This window comes from Lepisosteus platostomus, chromosome 25 (genome assembly GCF_059453375.1).
Source record: "Lepisosteus platostomus isolate fLepPlt1 chromosome 25, fLepPlt1.hap1, whole genome shotgun sequence".
Taxonomy (NCBI): Eukaryota; Metazoa; Chordata; class Actinopteri; order Semionotiformes; family Lepisosteidae; genus Lepisosteus; species Lepisosteus platostomus.
The window spans coordinates 5,816,916-5,837,503 of NC_142635.1; the positions used below are offsets into that span (position 1 = coordinate 5,816,916).

The 20,588-nt window shown below is 52.5% G+C and overlaps 1 protein-coding gene and 2 long non-coding RNA genes across 4 annotated transcripts; 1 reads left to right on the forward strand and 2 right to left on the reverse strand.

Annotated features, from left to right (window-relative positions):
- Window positions 1-1,086: 1,086 nt before the first annotated feature.
- On the reverse strand, window positions 1,087-12,772 carry LOC148640936 (uncharacterized). The gene is made up of 3 exons (XR_015929940.1): window positions 10,950-12,772; window positions 3,199-5,856; window positions 1,087-2,948 (listed from the first exon to the last, which is right to left on the reverse strand). It is a non-coding gene; the product is annotated as an uncharacterized LOC148640936 (long non-coding RNA).
- tagln (transgelin) lies at window positions 7,415-20,503 on the forward strand. 2 transcript variants are annotated; one of them, XM_088618956.1, is made up of 6 exons: window positions 7,415-7,601; window positions 14,570-14,618; window positions 16,845-17,036; window positions 17,603-17,777; window positions 17,872-17,974; window positions 19,202-20,503. In XM_088618956.1, exons 2-6 carry the CDS (start codon window positions 14,607-14,609, stop codon window positions 19,344-19,346), a joined length of 627 nt encoding a protein of 208 aa, XP_088475082.1. In that variant the 5' UTR covers window positions 7,415-7,601; window positions 14,570-14,606; the 3' UTR covers window positions 19,347-20,503. The 2 variants fall into 2 exon arrangements, with proteins under 2 accessions (XP_088475082.1, XP_088475083.1); XM_088618957.1 differs by lacking the exon at window positions 14,570-14,618 and having other exon boundaries at window positions 7,417-7,601.
- LOC148640938 (uncharacterized) lies at window positions 17,044-17,549 on the reverse strand. The gene is made up of 3 exons (XR_015929941.1): window positions 17,372-17,549; window positions 17,307-17,328; window positions 17,044-17,182 (listed from the first exon to the last, which is right to left on the reverse strand). It is a non-coding gene; the product is annotated as an uncharacterized LOC148640938 (long non-coding RNA).
- Window positions 20,504-20,588: the final 85 nt, after the last annotated feature.

The following is a 20,588-nucleotide window of genomic DNA, read 5'->3' on the forward strand; positions in this document are numbered from 1 at the left end:
GTGTCTGATCTCTGGTCTCTGAGCCCTGGACAAGCCTGTGCCTGACCACTGGTCTCTGAGCCCTGGACAAGCCAGGGTCTGATCGCTGGTCTCTGAGCCCTGGACAAGCCCAGGTCTGTTCACTGATTTCTGACCCCAAGATGCCACATGTTGTCAAAGCTCATTTGGACCAGCAACCTTCCGGCCACAGTTATATTCAGTTATGAAAGCTTATATATATGAAATGTTTAAAATCTATTTCATTGTTTTATACACGTATTTGAATAAAATTATGTTGAATCCATTTGCTCATATCTAGATTACTGTACACTTCCAGGGGGTGTTTAATTCAGACCTGCAGATGGGTGTGAATACAACGTTTGTGTGTGTTTATCAGCAAATTGGCCTGTAAGGTATGTCTCTGTGTGTTTTTTATGTAGTGTTTAACTAAAGGGTGTGTGACTGCTACACAACTGTGCCACACCTATGTCATTATTTGTTAGCATGAAGTGTGTGTATATCTAGGATTGCATGTTTGTGTGTGTTCAGGCAGTACACAACGGACTTCAAGTGCAAGCGAAGGATGACCAATGCAGATGAAGGGAAATCTGATAAAACGAGGCACCTCTTTACACTAAGGGTGGCGGGGGTGGGGAACAAGCTTTTGGGACTTCTTGTTGAAGCCATTATCCTGGCTTCTTTCCTGAAACGGCTGGAGGGAATCCTCCAATTGGGACAGGAGATGTTTCTTTACAGTAAGGCCGGTGGGAGAGGTGAACAAGCCCAGGCAAGTTGTTGAAGAGATACCCTGGCCTCTTGCAAACGGTTGTTTGAGATCCTTCAACGAACGAACCAGTGAACACTATCTACCAACACTGTGAAAGTTGGTTAAGTCCTGCAGGTGGATTCGTGTAAGACTATTTCCTGTTTTACTAAGAGAAATAAGTGCTGCTTGTTGAGCTGCAGGTTGAGCTCGGACAGAGCGTCAGTGTTTATTGTCCATGAGAATGAGTTGGGTTGAACTACGGGGATAAGCGATTGCTTAATATGCAGTTGTATATAATATTACACATATTATATATAATAGTATAGTAATATCATCTGCTAATACGTTTCACAACGATCATTGTAACAAAACTATAGCGCAGAATGAGCAGGCTGACACTTCTGTTTCAGACCCGGAGTGACCCTCCTTATTTCTGCGGCTGTGTGGTTTACCATTCCGTCTTTATTACAGTCACACAGAACAGCTGTAACACCTGGGGCTGGTCAAGGGGGCGCTCTGCTCGCGGCTGTCAGCCCAGACGGGGCAGAAACGCCGACAGGACCTCGCAGCTCCAGCGGGAGCCCAGCTGGAACCCGGATCCGAGTCTGGGGCAGCTCCGTGTCTCGAGCGCTTGCTCGTCCGTGAGACAAAGCGCGGCGCATACGCATCGATGACATCACCCGCTGTGGCTCCCCGCTCGTCTGTTTGTACACGTATCCGCCTCTTTACGCTTTTTTTGGAAATCAGTCGAATGTTTATTTTGTGCAAGGCACCCTGCCCGTGCCTGAGAAGTGACTGAGCTTTGCACAGCAAACAAAAGAACAGGCAGTATTTGCTCGCCTTTTGGTACGGACCCGAGGAAGGAGCAGTATATTCGTTCGGGGTCTTTTGTTTTTGTTTGTTTTACCGCGTTATGGAAACTTCAGAGCCCTTCAGAGCCCACGGCGAGGGGCTGTAGCGTCTCAGCTCTGTCTGGCAACGGGGAAGGAACGAGCGATAAGCTGGGATAAACACAGACATTCCGCACATTCCCCTGCGATTTCCCCGTCAGTACACTCGCTTCCAGCCTCAGGGCACCGCAAGCACAGACGGGGACACCAGCGCTGTGTCCTAAGTGCATAAGAAAAGAGCCAAACGATTAATACATGTCTTGTATAGCAGCTCACTGGTCTGAGGATCTCTTCCAGCTGTTTGTTGAAAGAGGCCAGCTTCAACCTCATGGTGGGGTACGTAGGTTGTTCCCCACTCCCACCACCCTTTGTGTAAAGAAGGGCCTCCTGTCCTTGGTCTTAAATGTACTTCCATGCATCTCCACTGGTGTTCTCTGGTGGCATGTTTCGCTGTTGGTTCTGAAGAAGTACACCGGACTAACTTTGAGGATTTTGAACACTCAGATGAAGCCATCTTGTAGTTATATCTGCTCAAGACTAAAGAGATTCGGTTCCTGTAGCCTGTCGGTGGAAGACACTCCCTTCAGACCCAGAATGCACTGCACTGTTTCTGTCCACTCCTCTCTTGACTAATGTCAGAGCAGAAATGCCTGTTGTGTAACATGATGAGCAAAACCGCAAAACAACAGGGTGTTTCAATGTGTCACAACACAACATCATACCAAAGTGCCCAAAATACAACACTGTGTCACAGAGCCACAGCAAAACAGCAGGTCAATGTGCCACAACAGCACCATCTTTCAATCTGGCACAGCACCACCATGTTGCAATATACTAATGAAACTGCGGTGTTTCGATCCGTCGCAACACAACAGAGTTTCAACGTCGATGTGCCAAAGGAGATCCTAACCCTTCTGAGGTGGGCAAAAGAGCAGGAAGAAAAAAAAAACGCACTGCGTACAGCCATTAGTACAACCACCCTAAACAACCGTTTCACCAGGATCGCTTGTTTGTCCTGTCAAGGGGATCGACAGGCCGTCAGAGCGCGGGAGTGATCCCACTGTGCTGTCACCAAGCACAGTGAAAGTGTGAGCTCATTGTGACTGAGCACAGACACAATGGCGCAGAGAAAGCTGTTATGGTGAGGAAGAAGGACCCTGAGCAGAAACCTCTGAACTCAAAAGTACCGGCAGGAGTTTATCCAAAAACACGTGGGTCAGGAGGTCAGGCCAGGGTCAAAAACCAGTACCTCCACGACCACCAAGTGGAGATCCAGAAGATGAAGTCAGAGACAAAGCCAGGAGCCTAGAAATCTTGTGAAACCAACAGACTACGGAACAGCTTCTACCTCCAGGCAGTAAGACTGCTGAACAGCCAACCTGCAGCTCCTTCAGGAAATCACTTGTAATGGCTACATGGACACAGTTTCACTGTATTCAGCAAAACCACACTACTTGTACATATTGCACACACCATGGACACACAACAGCTCTACTCACATTGAGTTTTATTCCATCTATTATCATGGAACCTTATTTTCATTTTGGATTTGAAACAGAGAACAACGCAGCTCTAGCCGGGTGAAACCCAATACTGAGCAAGGAGTGGTGTGTCAGGCTGGTTGACGTAGGCAGGTGGGAGAAGGTGTGTCTGATTAGTTAATTGGAAACTGCACTGGAATGTGAAGGAGTTGATGAAGGGGGGGGGGGGTGAGTTCTCTGGGGGCGTGATGTAACAAGTATCGGTTGTCTGTGGCGCCAAGGGGATTTGATCAGAGCGCGTGTTTGAACCCGGTGTGTTGTCACTGAGCAGCCAGCCAGCTGTGTCTCGGGCCAGCTTTCTGTGTCTTTCCAGGAGACTCTCGCAATGCGACTGTAGGAAGCAGGGGACGGGAAGCTCGTCCCCTCAGTTCCTGACAGGGCGTCTGCAGCAGCTCCATGACTTGGAGAAGGGGTTGGACTGTATGTGTTAATGCCACAGTTAGGCTCAAGCTCGTTCTGTGGTCTAGCCCAGGCATTTACATCCATCCTGCCAGTTTCATAATAATCCTTTCATTACACTCGTATGGCGTTTTTCTGGACAGTCCGCTCAAAGCTCTATACAGGTCATGGGGATCCCCGTTACCCTGGTGTCCTGGCCAAATTTCCCCCTGGTCTTTACCCAGTCATGGCCTCCTAATAATCCCCATCTCTGAACTGGCTTCATCACTCTGCTCTCCTCCCCACTGAGAGCCGTTACACCCCTACTCTTTTCGAGAAACACCCTGGGATTTTTAATGACCACAGAGAGTCAGGACGTCTCATCTGAAGGACGGCGCCTTTTTACAGTATAGTGTCCCCGTCACTGTACTGGGGCATTAGGACCCACACAGACCGCAGGGTGAGCGCCCCCTACTGGCCCCACTAACACCTCTTTCAGCAGCAGCCCCAGCTTTCCCAGGAGTCTCCCATCCAGGTACTGACCAGGCTCACACTGCTGAGCTCCTGTGGGGCTGCCAGCTGGGGCAACCTTGTTCTGAAAGGCGCTATGTAAAAATAAATGGAATTGAATTGAATTGATATGGCTGCTGGCTGCTGGCAGAGCTACTCTTCAACTCCTGCAGGACAGCTCATCTGTCACTGACTGCCAGCGGTAAGTTACCTGCAGAACCAGCCTGCATGTATCTCAGAGCAGAGAACAATACTGCCCTTGAGAGAGACAGCTGCCGCAGATCTCTATCAGCGCAGGCTGCGTTAAGCAGCCTCTTTAACACCGGTCACGCTGTTAAGGTGTGTATACCAGTCTCTTGTTTAATTGCAGTGCCTTGAGATGACGCACTGTGAAAGGCACTATAGAAAACAAAGAGCATTATTGTGAATCCAGACAGGATAAAAACAGTTAAGCGGATGGATTTTTCACAGGGAATTCATTTTGCATGAATTTTGAATGAACACAAATCAGCAGAACTTTGTTGTTTCTCCAGCAAAACAGGAAGCAGGGGACACAGCTGGGAACTATGGGGGAAGTGTGTCTTAACGTGAGGCACATGGGGCTCAATCCAACATCCTGCAAAGGGGCTTATTCGAAACACAGCTGGATGGGACCGTCTGGACAGTTAGCTACTAACTTTCAAGCAGGCTGGGCTTTGTAACTCTTCTTACACGCCCAACCCTAGTTTTCCACATAAACATTTTGCAAACTTTCACTACAAAGAAGCATGCAGATCTCGGGACATTTTCCAGCATACTGTATGAACACGTTTTCACCACAACAAACTCCTCCATTCAGAGGAACACAGAGCACATTAGAAACTGGATCCTAAGCAGCATCTTTCACTACCCAATTCCAATTCAATTTGAAAGAGCTCTGAGATACACGCAGGCTGGCTCTGCAGGTAACTTAGTGTACCACAGGCAGGCAGTGACACAGGAGCAGTCCTGCAGGAGAGGACTGAAGGGTCACTCTGTCTGTCCGTCTGCCCACCCTCTCTCTCACACTCTGTCCATTCCAATTCAGATCCTACGAGTTTTCTTGGCATGATTGATGAATTTCAGGGTTGTTGCCAAAGCAGATACAATGATCACAACATTTACAGACATCTGCAGTACAAACATATTATTGGACACTTGCAGTACATCACATAAAACACAAATGTGAGACAGGCTCACTGTCTGTCCCTCGGGCTGTAACAGGAGATCACTTCCTAGGCTGCTGCATTATAGACTTGCTCTGTAGAGTTATAATTCAAGAGTTCTCTGTATTAACTAGGTAATAAGTATCATAAACAGGTATAATTGTTCTATTTATCATTACTAAACTTTTCTAAACTACTATATGTGGGGAAAGTATTGGGATAGATTTTTGTGGGACACTTTCACAGGTGGGCTTTTACATGGAAAGTCCTGGCAGCTTCATTTGCGAGTGAGGAATCTTCACCTTCGAGGGATATCTGTGGTTATGTCTGGCCACACGGAGAGACTGGAAGTGAAGGGCGACAGCTCACAGAATAATCACTAGGCAATAAATGCCAGCGAGCTGTGGTTGCGGTCTACCTCCTCTGGAATGCGCCCTGCGTTCTTCTGTGTGATGAGGGATGTAGGGGCGGGGCCCGTGTGAGGTAATCACTCTGACGCGGATGGATGATGTCATCGTGCAGGGGGTCAGGAAGGGCTGCATGAGGTCATCGAGCTAGCCTTCCCACCATGCAAAGGAGCGAGGGAGATCGAGACGGCTGATGGGTGACTGTGAAAGGACAGGAGGGGGAATTCAGGTGAAAGAGAGAAAAAACAAGAAGAAAAATACCGCAGGGAGACTTTGACGTCTGACAAACAGTTTCTGAAAGCTGGCGAGCACATTTCCAGCTTAGAAAGCCAACGCTGGCACAGCGGGCACGTCCACAGCCTGACCCAACACAAGATAAAATCGTCACCGGGCCGCTCCACTGCCACGCCTCACCCTCCTATCAGCGCACAGGCAGTACTGCATCACCCTTCCTGCAGCCCAGCTCTGATGTCAAGCCTCGGCGCAGCAATAAAACTGCAAGAGAGGAAACCAGAATTGGCGCAGCAATAAAACTGCAGGAGAGGAAACCAGAACTGAACACAGAAAACAGAGAGAGAACAAGGACAAAAGGAAGGGAGAGAGAGAGAGAGCAGTCGAGAGAAGGAGAGAGAAGGAGGGATGAGAGAGAGAGGAGAGGGGGAGGTGGATGAGAAGGAGAGGAGACGAGAAGAGAAGGGCGAAGGGGTCAGAGACATCACTCTCAGCTCTTTGCACTAATATGGTGCTGCACAGACCCCTGATGACAGTACCAGCCCCAGTAATCATACAAAATTAAATACACAGTGTGGAAGGTACTCTAAGAGATCCAGTCACCCACACAGAAGAATGAGCTCACTCGCACACAAACACACACAGAAGGATGAGCGCACTCGTGCACACTCGCACACAAACACACAGAGAAGGATGAGCGCACTCGTGTATACTCGCACACAAACATACACAGAAGGATGAGAGCACTCGTGCACACTCGCACACAAACATACACAGAAGGATGAGCGCACTCGTGCACACTCGCACACACACACAGAAGGATGAGCGCATTCGTGCACACTCGCACACAAACACACACAGAAGGATGAGCGCACTCGTGCACACTCGCACACAAACACGCACAGAAGGATGAGCGCACTCGTGCACACTCGCACACAAACACGCACAGAAGGATGAGCGCACTCGTTCACACTCGCACACAGAAGGATGAGCACACTCGTGCACACTCACACACAGAAGGCTGAGCACACTCGTGCACACTCACACACAGAAGGATGAGCACCCTAGTGCACACTCGCACAAAAAAACACACACAGAAGGAGGAGCACACACACACACACACACACACACACACACACACAGTCGCATAAGCTCGCTCACAGCTCCATCTCCACACATCCTGGACATAAAAGGCCTGCCTCCATCCCTAAACCATCTTCACCCCTCCAGTCCACCCCTCTCCCTTCCAACATCCCCCCTTTCCCCCCGTCCCTGCTGCCTCTCTCTCTCCTCCTCGTCCCTCTCTCTCCGCCTCTGGCGCTACTGAAGGAGGTATTTGGAGAATTCCTGGAGCTGACCAAACCAAGCCCTTTGGCTCCAATCCCTCTCCTTCTCTGCCTGCTGCTCTTCCCAAATAAGGAGGTGGTTTTAACAAAAAAAGAGAGCGAGCGAAAGGGGTGGGAGCGAGAGAGAAGGCCATGCCCTTTTAAGGCGGCTGTTTCCTCTCTCTCTCTCTGCTGCTGCTCCGGGGAGGGGGAGTGAAGTCATTGCGGAGTTGGGCTTCTTTTTAAACCAGCAAGCTGTCCGAGAGGACTTTGCACTCCAGAGGGAGCAGAGCGAGAGGAAAGTACACAAACACATCTCCCACTCCAGGCACAATCAGGATCCCGTCTTCTGTCACCGCCTCAGCCGGGACCCCGCAAACTCCGAGACAAGTAAGTGCGTTTCTGGGGCGTCGCTGTGGTCCTCGGACGGGGGTGGGGGGGCGGGAGGGGGGGGTGTGCGGGGAGGGGCAGGTGAGCTGTGTTTTAGGGGCATCTCTGTGGATATCACGGGTGTCGTGTGTTTCTGGGGTGTCCCTGTGGATATCACGAGCGTCGTGTGTTTCTGGGGCATCCCTGTGGATATTACAAGCATCATGTACTTCTGGGGTGTCTCTGCGGATATCACGAGCTCCTGGGGTGTCTCTGTGGATATCACGAGCTTCTGGGGTGTCCTTGTGGATATCACGAGCGGCGTCCCACATTTCTGGGGTGTCTTTGTGGTCCTCACTGGGATGGTACATTCTTTTGGGGGTGTCTCTGTGGTCCTCACCGGGATAGTTCGGGGAGGGATGGGTTTGTGCTGATACCACGAGGATTGTGCAATTCCGGGGTGTCTGGGGAGGACGGGAGCGTGCGCACCAGCGGATCACTGTTTGGTGCCCGGGGGGGGTGTCTCTGCTCCTCCGGCCGACGAAAGAGCCGCTCTGAATGGGGTCCCTTTGTCCCGCGGGATCTGTCCGCGCTGCCAGTGTAGCCGCCTGCCCCGGGCCCTGCTCCTCTGCCCGTCAGCGCGGCCGAGAGCGCGGAGATCGGGTGGCATCACAGTGGCTTACCGGAGCCCAGCGAGCTTGCCCGTGAAGAAGGCGTGTGGAGGGACAGGGGGTCACGGCTCCAGCCACGGATCGGCTGGTCAGCCTGGATCGTTTGCTCAGGGCTCCTCGACTGGGCAGGGGTGCAGTGCTCACGCAGCAGAGGGAGAGGGTGGAGTCAGGGGACAGGATCCGCTCCGGGGAGAAAGAAGGAGAACCAGTTGCTCCCTTTTTTGTGTTTTCCGCTCCGCGGCCAAAATCGGACCCAGGCCCTTCCTGCTGGTTCTGCTCTGCTGCGTATGGAGTGGTTACAGAGCTGTGACGGTCCGACCGCCACTCTGGCCGGCCCTGATAAAAAATCCCCGCTAGGTCTGCGTCACTCCGGCTACGGAGAAGAAAGGGAAAATTCCCAACTGTGAGGAAGTTTGAATGTCCCCAGCCAGATTTTGTGCGGAGAGATTCCAGAGGCGTTGTCTGGTTCCCGTGAGGCGGTGCTGGGAGTGTTGAAGGCGCTGTGAGTCTGTGGGGATTGCTGCCGTGGAGGTTTATGTGGGCACAGTGACATATTTTTCCTTTTAATATCCGTATTCTGGGGAAATTCCGCAGAGAGACAAGAAAACAAAGTTTCGCTTTCGTCGTGAAGCCGAGAATCCGGTTTTTGAAACCGGGGGGAGCGGGGGGGGCGGGGGCGATTTCTGAATCAGCTTCAGGCCTTGACAGCGCAGGACCCAAAAATCAAAAGCAAGATTTGCCTGCGTGTGTAGGGGGTGGGTGACCAAGGGCCTCACACAGTAAGCCTCAGATGGGCGTGTCCACTGTACAGGGACAGTCACGCTACACGGGCCCAGCCTGGTGCTAGACCTCAGCGGAAAAAGAAAACTATGCTCTGATGACTTACGAATTCCTCACCTAGCCGTCTGAATTCGCCACCTTTCTCGGGCATGTAAGGACCTGCAGCTTGTTTACGCTTTTGCCCAACGAGGGGGGGTTGTCAGACACCCCTGTGCTGCTGCAGGGCGTGACCTACGCAGACACTGCTGTACTGCTACTGCTGCAGGTAGGGGTCAAGTTACAGGGGCAGGATTGGGGCTGAAGCTGTGCCATGTTAATTAGAGCACTGTGAGCTCCCAACCTGCTGCAGCGTTAACGGTGTCCTAGCAGCAGTCACAGTGGCCGAAAGCAACAGAGCTAGAAGCAACTGCAAGAATTTCAAGCGGTGTTGCTGCCTTCGTTGCAGTAACAGCTGTAATACAAGGAGAAGCAGCTTTAGTAAGACTAGTGGCAGTATTAGATGTGATAGTAGTACATTAGTGGCAGTATTAGAAGTAGCTGTAGCCATCCTGGCAGTAGGATCAGTAGCTGCAGCAGTGTCAGCTTGAGTAGCAACAAAAGCAGTAGGGGCAATAGCCACAGCTGTAGTAGCAACAACAAGAGCAGCTGTAATAATAATTAATAATTGCTTACACTTATATAGCGCTTTTCTGGACACGCCACTCAAAGCGCTTTACAGGTACTGGGGTCTCAGCAGAAGCAGCTAGATCAGCAGTCGTATTGGCAGCAGTAGCTTTAATATTAGCAGCAGTAGTAGCTATCTGCAGTAGTAGTATTAGTAGCAGAAGCAACAATATTAGTAACACTAGAGTTACTAGTAAGAGTATCAGTATTAGCGGTAGTTGCAATTTATTAGCAGCAATAGTAGCAGGAGTTGCAGTGTTAGTAGCAGTAGCTGCAGTATTAGTACTAGAAGTTGCAGTATTAGTAGCGGTAGTTGCAGTATTATCTACAGTATTTACAGTATACAGTAAGTACTAGAAGTTGCAGTATTAGTAGCGGTAGTTGCAGTATATTGGCAGCAGTAGTAGCAGTAGTAGCAGTATTAGCTGCAGATTTTGCAGTATTAGTGGCAATATTAGTAGCAGTAGTTGCAGTATGAGTAGCAGTAGCAGCAGATGAGTTCATTAGAGGTTTTTCACAGTAAGAAAAACAAATGACATCATGGAAAAGTTGGAAAGTTAAAAGCGTATTAGAAGAGGACAAATTAAGAACGTTTTTCATAGGAGCTTAAGAAAGGCTTCAAACGAGCAGATGCCATCTCTTGAACCTAGCTCATTGTGTAGTTTAGTAGCTAAGTGAACCGAAAATTTCATCTGTTATGAAAAGCGGCTTCAAATCCTGCTGCTGATAAGATAACCCTCAGCTGTGTGGAAGGAAGTGTTTCCCGCCCTCCTGCGAAATCATTTCCCTCTCGGCTTCGGATTCTGCCCTGTTTCACCGCCGAGTGCGGGACAGTTCCCGGTCTCAGCTGGGTGTCCGAGCCCCCAGTGTTTCCCGGATTTTGTACCAGTGTTGCGTTAATCTCGGTGTCAGTCACTGCATTAGTCATTCTGTTAGAGTGCCAGTCAGGCTGTGTGTCACTCAATTAATCAGCAAGTCTTTAAGTGTCACTCGTTACTCAGTGTATCATTCAGAAAGTGTGGCGCACAGTCGTTTAAGTGGCTCTGTCTCCTACCAAGTTGGATTGATTAGTTTCAGCCGGCTCTCTATTGAATTAAGGAGGACGTGTGAGCAGCTGTAAACTTCTTGGTTCTGGGCTGTTCGACGTCTCCCTGCGGGGACAGGAGCTAGAGACGCACAAGGCGAAGAACAGGGCAGCCTTCACCCTCCAGCTGGTCAAGCCGCTGAAAAGCCTGAACTCTTGCCTGCTACTCACGAGTCTCTCACGGTCCAGCAGGGGGCGCTCAGGGCCTCGGCGGAGGAGGAGGAGGAGGAGGAGGGGGGCGAACGCAGCTGAAAGCCCAGGCAGAAGCAGACCTCCAAGCCCGCAAGGCCCGGGCAGGCTCCTCTTCCTCATTTTCGGCCTGGTCTTCCTCATGTCCCATTTCTTGCCCCCCCCCCTTCGCCCTGGTTCTGCTAGGCCAGTCCAGGCCAGGCATCACACTGGACAGCAGGGACGAAGAACCGTCGGGACAGCAGGACCTTCCTGTTAGAGAGGAGCAGAACAGTACTGGAGCAACGGAGGGCTGTTATAGCCCACAGACTAGCAGTACTAGACTCAAGGGCGAAGAGGCGACAGGACAGCAGGGTGAGATTGGCACAGTAACATACAATAACTGCTACAATCCAGCAGAAGAGTCAGGCCAGAACGGGAAGGTAAAGAGAAAGTGCTTTTAAAATCTAGAAACAGTGCAGGCTGAGACCTCGCGGATGGTACTAGCAGGGCCCTGCTCGAGGAGGGCAAGGTAGGGAGGGCTCTTTCACAGCACAGTGGCTCCAGCAGGCGGTCAGTCCTCTGCAGGGGACAGACTGACCTGTGAGGGGACTGCGCGGACTGGAGTCTGTTAAAAGAACGGGCGGGCACGTCTCTCGGAGCATGGTGAAGGAGGCCCATGCCGGAGACCCACGTCTTAAGAAACTGTTGATTTCCAAATTAGGCGGGTGTAATAAACAGATCACAGAATAATGAATGGCTGCACTCAGCCGTCCTCAGTATTCAGTAAGCGCTTGTCGTGGTGAGCTGGGGGCCAGCTCTGTAGACGATGGCCGCCGCAGCCAATTTCCGAGATGCCGATTAACCAAGATCAAGTCTTTGGCTCTTGGGAGAAAACTGGGACACCTGGCAAAACAGCCTGAGAACGTGCGGATTCCACACAGAAGGTGCCCCAATCAAACCCTTAATTGACTTAATAAGAGGCTTGATTTGATTGGTCTGATTTTTGCTCTAGTATTAAAGACACCGGAGGTCGGTTTTAAACTATTGCACAGTGACGAGCAGGAGTATCTGCATGAAGTCAGAACTGTTGGCGTTGCCCTTGATCCAGGTCTTTAGAAGTTGTTGATTTCATAGTTACCTATTAAACCTGGTGGACTGGGGCTAGAGACCCCCCCCCCCAAACTCACCCAGCTCCCCCAGTCTCTTCACATTTGTGGAGCTTCAGAAAGATAGGGCCCCCTGAAAAACATTGTTCTCCCATCAAGGTGTGATCCTGAGCAATGGAATATACATCATATGTTGGAAATTCCTTACATGTGATTATATTGGGAAAAACCCCACTTCAAACCAGTCATTGCAAATGACCAAGAATATTGGGACACATTCACTTTAAGCACTTTCAGTTTGAGATGAGAAGTCATTATTTGGCTTGCATATCCCTCTGAGGCCATACCCGCAAGCCTGCGACCCATTGAGCTCACCACACGCTGTGTGAAATCATCTCCCATACCCCGCTCAAATGACATTTCAGTTCTTGGCTACTTGCGGGCTGTTCCAACGCCAATTTTTTCCCCAGCTTGTAAAATGCCCCTCGGTTGGATTCATATCTGGAGATTGGCTTGGCTAGTCCCAGATTTTCCATTTTTGTTCCCCGTGAACTTCTGGGTTGCCTTGGGCATGGGACAGGCTCATAGCTGAGCCGCAGGGCAACGCCTCACTCAATAGAGTATGGAAGCATTTCCTTCTGCCTAAGCAGACTGGACGTTTCTACACACTTTTTTTTGCAAAGGTTCATCTCGGTCCCCCCTGTCCATACGGCCCTGTTGCCAAACTCTCCTGGCTGACCTTCTGAACATCTGGGCAAACCCTGAAGCCTGCTGGCGGTGATGTCTTTCACTCCCAAGGGCAGGTCACCATGGCGACTGCTGGGCTGTGCTGTCCTGCCGCGGTCAGGGAGACGAGGGCTGAAGCAGTAACAGCCTGAGCTGCTGAGGTATTCAGGGTGTGCCTGTGCAGTTCCGGGCTGTTGCACACGGTTTGAAGACAGCAACCACAACAGGAAGGTGCTTCATGGAGAACAGGAAGTGGGCGCTGTGCCCAGAGCATGCTGGGATACTTCAGAGAGACAGCGTTCACAGTAAAGGAACTGAGCATTCACTGTGCCAGAGCTAGTGCTTTTCTAAATAAAACCTCTTCTGTTCTTCAGAAGGAGCCGTTTCAAATCCGCCATTTCCGTTTGATGGTGTAATTTGATTGTGTGCAAGTATCCCTGCAGGGTGCTGAAAGCAATATGGGAAGATGTTGACTTAAGTAAATACTGGCCTCGGCCAGTTTCCTTAACGGCGGAGGGTTTCCTTAAGTAATTTTGGAGCTGATGGCCGCAGGGAGAAGCCCAGGCAGTGCAGTCAGGGCACAGGAGACTGGGAAGGACAGAACAGCCTGTTCTCCTTCAAAATCTCTCACTGTTCTCTGCTGCCGCGCGCCATGAGGCCAATTAGGATCAATTTGTTTAATAGCTGAAGAAACAGGACTGGTTTCATATATCACAGACACACAGACACACAGACACACAGACACACAGACACACAGACACACAGACACACAGACACACTCGCTGTTCGCTCCTCCCACAGCAGGGCTGTTGTGTCAGGCCTGTTGTGCGGTCGCCGTGGAAACTCCTTCCGTTTGGGTGAGGAGAGCGAGTGGCGGGGAGAGTTCAAGCCCTGGTCACATCAGATAATGGCAAAAACCGAAACGCTGGGGCCTCGCCTCAAGAAACAGGCAGCGGAAAGAGCCGCAGCTGCCGCAGTTCAGCGGAAAACACGCCGACACCAATATACACTGTACATCCATACCAAGAGGCATTAAGCCACAGAGACACAGCTCTGGATCCAGTAGCATGGGCCGTGCGATTGTCTCTCCTCTCAGTGAACACACGGATACAGAGATCCGGAACGTCCCAAGGCTCACAAGTCTTTTATTCAAATTCCCCCAGCCTGATGAATGAGTCAGTGTCGAGCAGAGGCGTACTTATCTGTGACCTGCAGACCTACGGTACCTGTACAATACAGGCGCATTACTGTGCTCTCACTGCAAGATAATTTGCGGGCCTGTGAGTGGAAGAAAGGTCATATCCGAACGGCCCAACACCAGGGAACCACAGACCGTAAAACTCCGCGCCTGTGGCCAGCTGATTTTCTCTCCAGCAGGAGTCGTAAAAAGATTGAATTCCACTCAGTTTCCACACAAGAGGAGCACAGCTCCACCTGGGTGAGACAGGAGCCCCGAGACACAGCAGGTCAGGGGGAGGAGAGAGACACTGTCTCCCCCAGGGAAGGAAAGTGGGAGTTAACCAGGACACCTGGGTTAACACCAGGGGATTTTTAATGATCGAGCAGTCCGGTCAGGACAGTGTCTTCTGGGTCATTGCCGTGAAGAGCGCCACCTACTGGTCCACCAACACACACCTAGTTTTCCATAGAGATCTTTAGCGTCTGCTGCCGCCGTCACGGGGAGAATGAGACGGGGGGGGGTTGACAGGATGTGGAGGTGGGATACTCTCCCATGCTATGCCAGGTCCTGAATTGCAGTTCATAACCTTTCACCTTTGACCCCCCTAGGCCCAGCAGCCCTTGTGTCGTGTTTTAGGACTTCAGGATGTCAAACCAGGTGACAAGGGCACGGAGGGTGTTTGTGTTTCACAGGGTTGGGCGTGAAAACGATTGCACGAGTGTGTCAGCGTGCGCGCCGCGGGCTTTGTGCTGCCGAAAAACATTTCTTCAGCACCTCCTCTTTGAGAGGCTGCCCAGTTGCCTCCTCTCAGAGTTCAGGTGGAGGTCTACAGCTTGACGATTGCAGGTTCCAATCTGGTCCGTGCCGTTAGCCCACTGAGATCGGGATTGCCCCAGAGAGCAGTGGGCCAGGCTTACACAACTCTGGGTTTGGAGGGAGGTTAAAGTCAGCCCGTTTCCCCAGCTCATCACAACAACAATAGCCCACTGTGTACCACTGAATAACGCTCAGCGGGAGCTGCGTCAGTCCTCCATCTGATGCTTGATGAAGCTGTTGGTGCAGTGGGACTCCCAGACTAAAAAGAGGTGGGCGCCAGTCTCTTGGTGGGGTCGTGCACCAGCATGGAGGCACGTCTTCGTACAGAACTGCTATGGTTCTGTATAGCTTCCCACACACATCCCCCCAACTCCACAAGCACAACCTGGGAGCAGACTACCCTGGACCCAGAGCAATAGCTTGCAAAACCTGACCCGATTGCTACCTGGGGTGTCCCGATCCCTGTGATCCTAAACCAGGACCACCCACCCCCCAGTCTCCAGAGGGGCTGGCCGGGTGGTATGGAAATCTAGGGACACGCGCTGTGTATCTGTGCGCGTTTCTTTTGACATGCATGCCAGTGCCTGACGTGTGTATTCCAGCCTCGCTTCATGTTCACACGCGTGTGCATGTGTGTGTGTGTGTGTTTGTATACACGTGTGCCTCCCCCCCCCGGACGGACCAGCCCCCCGCCGAGGCGAGACAGATGGAGGAGATCGGGACACGGGAGGACTAGGGGCTGCTCTGTTCCGGCCTGATTATACCGCCGCAGTGATGATCTGAAAACCACGATGCTGCCTTACAGACCCCCCTGCCCCCATGTCCACCACTGGCATTGCACCCTGAAGCAGGAGACGATCTGAAGTCGCTCAAGACGACAGAGCCTGGAACGATTTCAAACAGGCTGCGGTCCCAAACCTGCAGCCCTTCCTAAAACCCTCACTGCAGACCGCGTCAAAACCCGCCGATCTCGTTATCTGCCAAAAAGACAGAAACTGTCTGGCCTGCCTATTACTAATGCTGCCCGCAGCCGTTATTCCTCCCTCACGGCGAGATCGGCCTTCCCAGCCGGACGTGCGAGGCGAGACACGGGCCGTGCAATCCCACACGTCTTTCGTGTCAAACCCGAGCTGCTTGGAAGAATTATTTCGCTCCCGTCTGAATTTTTGTTTGAGCCCAGAGGTCAATGGATCAATACTATCTCTGCTACCAGGGGGGGAGCGGGGGCTCTGTGGCTGAGGATCTGCGCCTGTGGCCGGAAGGTTGCCGGTTCAAATCCCCGCGGCCGGCAGAGGAATCCTACTCCGTTGGGCCCCTGAGCGAGGCCCTGAACCCCAGCTGCTCCAGGGGCGCCGTATAAATGGCTGCCCCTGCGCTCTGACCCCCAGCTTCTCTCTCCCTGTCTGTGTGTCTCATGGAGAGCAAGCTGGGGTCTGCGAAAAGACAAATTCCTCATGCAAGAAATTGTATAGGGCCAATAAAGTGATCTTAAAAACTACATTTGAAAACGGGCATAGCTTAAAACGAAACATCTGACACCCGCAAAGCCGCGAATCGAATTGAGCACGACCTTGCAGACGCAGTCCTCCCTCTCCTGTGCACCTACAGGCCCAGTCTGGACTGGGGACCCTGCGAGACCGCGGACCTCCCGCACTGTCACGGTGTTTCTGGGTCTCCCGCGGCAGAATGATTCTAGGTGCAGCTCTGACGGCTCACTTTGACCACGGGAGCACTGCGCCCCCGGGGTGTGATCGGGCTGCTTTGCGTTGCAGTGGCGGAAAAGGTCTCTCTCGGGCCTGCGCGGCCGATTAGCACACAAAAGCAGGGCTGTGTCAACACTGCCGCGCGGGCACGCCCCATCAACGCCTCTCACTGCGCTACGCCCGGGCGAATGGCAACGCCGCCATCCCCTGCCCCGATTTGCCACCAGGGGGCGCTGTCCGCACTGGACGAACTTCATCTGGCGTTGGAGACTAGTGACGTCCGGAGGAGAGAAGCTCCTAAATCGACTTGCCCTTGACCGCTTGCCATCTTCCCGCGCCCCCCCCCCCCCTCCTCTGCCCGCAGGGAGCCCCAGGAATGGCCAATAAAGGTCCAGCTTACGGTCTGAGCCGGGAGGTCCAGAGCCGGATCGATAAGAAGTACGACCCGGACCTGGAGGAGCGGCTGGTCGAGTGGATCATGGCGCAGTGCGGCTCCGGGGTGAGCCGCCCCGAGCCCGGCAAGACCGGCTTCCAGCTGTGGCTCAAGGATGGCTGTGTAAGTAACCGTGACAACCACTGTGCAGCACACACACACCTGCGTCCTGCCTGCACACACACACCTGCATCCTGCCTGCACACATGCTGTGCAGCACACACACACCTGCATCCTGCCTGCACACATGCTGTGCAGCACACACACACCTGCATCCTGCCTGCACACATGCTGTGCAGCACACACACACACTGCGCAACACACACACACCTGCCTCCTGCCTGCACACACACTGTGCAGCACACACACACACACTGTGCAGCACACACACACACACTGTGCAGCACACACACACCTGCCTCCTGCCTGCACACATACTGTGCAGCACACACACACACCTGCCTCCTGCCTGCACACACACACATACTGTGCAGCACACACACACACCTGCCTCCTGCCTGCACACACACTGTGCAGCATACACACACACACACCTGCATCCTGCCTGCACACACACTGTGCAGCATACACACACACACACACCTGCCTCCTACCTGCGCACACACTGAACAGCACACGCACACACTGAACAGCACACGCACCTGCCTCACTGTGTCTGTCTCTCCCAGGTGCTCAGTGAGCTCATCAACAGCTTGTACGCGCCGGGACAGAAGCCCATCAAGAAGATCCAGCACTCAGACATGGCCTTCAAGCAGATGGAGCAGGTGTCGCAGTTCCTGCAGGCATCCGAGCGCTACGGCGTCGTCAAGACAGACATATTCCAGACCGTGGACCTGTGGGAAGGTCAGTCCGGGCACCGCGTGCGGCGCTGTGGGCCCGCCATCGCCACTCTGTCAGCGCCACCCGCCGACCCCTCTGTCTGTCTGTCCTCCGGCAGGAAAAGACCTGGCCGCCGTCCAGAGGACCCTGATGGCTCTGGGCAATCTGGCTGTCACCAAGAACGACGGCAACTACCGCGGCGACCCCAACTGGTTCCACAAGTGAGTGTGACCTCTCACCTTTGACCTCTTAAAGACGACCCTGCACCGGGAGGCCATTTTTCCTTCACACCAGCCCTTCCCTGCTACACACTATCATTCCCAGCTGCCCTTAGTTGTCCAGTGACCCTGGCCAGCGCTGCGCTCAGACATGGCCACAGACGAGTCACCCCTCCCCCCCCTGCTCGGCTCGAACCCGAGTTCGAGTGGCAGGTGGCTCTGCCCTTGTGCACCAGTGCGTTGTCTGGTAGCTCCAGGCTACGGCCTCACACAGCTGGGCCAGAACCACACAGCGCCCACTCGAATCCCAGCAGAGCCTGGCCCCACTCCGGGTGCCTCAGCTGGAGAGACACCAGGGGCAAAACCACTTCCCTTCCCCAGTGCCCAGGCCAGGCACAGAGCTGCAGGAGCGCCTGACTGAACTCTGCGGCAGTGATGCTACAGCCAGCAGCCATGTCACCCTGCAGCTCCCAGCTGGCAGCCCCACAGGAGCTCAGCAGGCGTGAGCCTGGCCAGTACCTGGATGGGAGACTCCTGGGAAAGCTAAGGCTGCTGCTGGAAAAGGTGTTAGTGGGACCAATAGGGGGCGCTCACCCTGCGGTCTGTGTGGGTCCTTATGCCCCAGTATAGTGACGGGGACACTATACTGTAATAAGACTCCGTCCTTCTGATGAGACGTAAAACCGAGGTCCTGACTCCCTGTGGTCATTAAAAATCCCAGGGTGTTTCTCGAAATGAGCAGGGGTGGCCAAATTTCCCCCTGGCCTTTCCCAGTCATGGCCTCCTAAGAGACCACCCTTCCGCGACGCCATGTCTGCGGGACTCCAGATGTGGACACAGAAATGACACCGGCGTGAATGATATGCACGTTTGCAGCTTGCTGGAAGGTGTGGGAGATGCACGACAGCCACAGTCTAAATAGCTGCAGAAAGTTGTGACTCCCCCTCGTATCATAAACAGTAGCAGCAGTACTGGCAGCAGGACAGTAGTACGATTTATAGCAATATTATTCGCAGTAGTAGTTTCAGTAATATTACTGCAGGTTTGGAAAACCTAGCTTTAAAAAATCAGTTGCATAGAAAAGGCCTTTTAAGAATAACCATATTTCTTTACATTATAATATAGACCACAGTGAACAATCACTTCATGAAACTTCCCCAGACTCTGTATTTGTAGAAGCCGCAGTAACACCCATCTAGCACTCCTCAATAACGGTCTGTCTGCACGCAGGAAAGCCCAGGAGAATCGACGGGACTTCAGCGATGACCAGCTGAAGGAAGGACAGAGTGTAATCGGACTGCAGATGGGCACCAACAAGGGGGCGTCCCAAGCTGGCATGACGGGGTATGGCCGGCCTCGGCAGATCATCAACTGAGCCCATCCGTGCCCCCTGCAGGGCAGCACAGAGACAAGCACCCCTATTTACCATTGGCCAACATGCCTGCCCTGCTGCTCCCACCCCTCTCCTGGCCACAGAGCCAATCACTGAGGCCAGGTCTCTTCCCCCACACTCTCTACAGTCTTACAGGGTCTCCTCCCCAGGCCACACAGCCGATCACTGAGGCTGGGACCCACCCCCACACTCTCTACAGTCTAACAAGGTCTCCTCCCCAGGATACACAGTTGATCACTGATGCTGGGACCAACCCTTACACTCGATTGACCCGACCCCATACTCTGTACAGTCTTATAGGGTCTCCTACCCAGGCCACACAGCCAATCACTGAAGCTGGGACACAACCCCACACCCTCTACAGTCTTACAGGGTCTCCTACCCAGACCACACAGCCGATCACTGAAGCTGGGACATACCACTACATCCTCTACAGTCTTACAGGGTCTCCTACCCAGGCCACACAGCCGATCACTGAGGATTGACCCGACCCCATACTCTGTACAGTCTTACAGGGTCTCCTACCCAGGCTACACAGACGATCACTGAGGCTGGGACACACCCCCACACCCTCTACAATCTTACAGGGTCTCCTACCCAGGCCACACAGTGAGCCCGCAGTTCTGACCCACACATACGATGACCAAACCACACCAGTGACCAAAGTACACAATGATCATAATATCACACCAACTCAACTGCAACCAAACTTAACCTTGACAAAAAAAAATCCAAAGAGATGCCCAAAGGCCACACACAGACAGGGTCAACCGCGCACACACAGCCAGATGATCTTTTGCACTCTTCAAATGTTTTTCACATCCAGTTGGGAATTAAATTGACTCCAGATTTTCACACAATGCGAGGATTAGCAACACCTCCGTGTGCATGTTCTGCTGAGACAGATTTAGCTGACAAATGTGTGCACCAAGGCTACAGCAGAGATGCTGAGAAAGTCTGCTGGACCCTGGACCCAAAGACACGCCGCGGAGCTTCACCACCAGCAGCGATCAGTTCCTGACTGAGAAATAACTCGTAGTTCACAGCTCTTCCTTCGGGATTCGTTTTATAACCCTCGGCGTGTTTTTGTACATTTATGAAATGATTTTGAAATAATAAAAAATCCAGAGTTGTTTTAAGTGGCTTTTCTGCAAGTCTTTGGTTGTGATCTCTGTGGTTGAGTGCGTGCGTTGTGTCTATTATTCTTTTTTGAATTGGAAACTG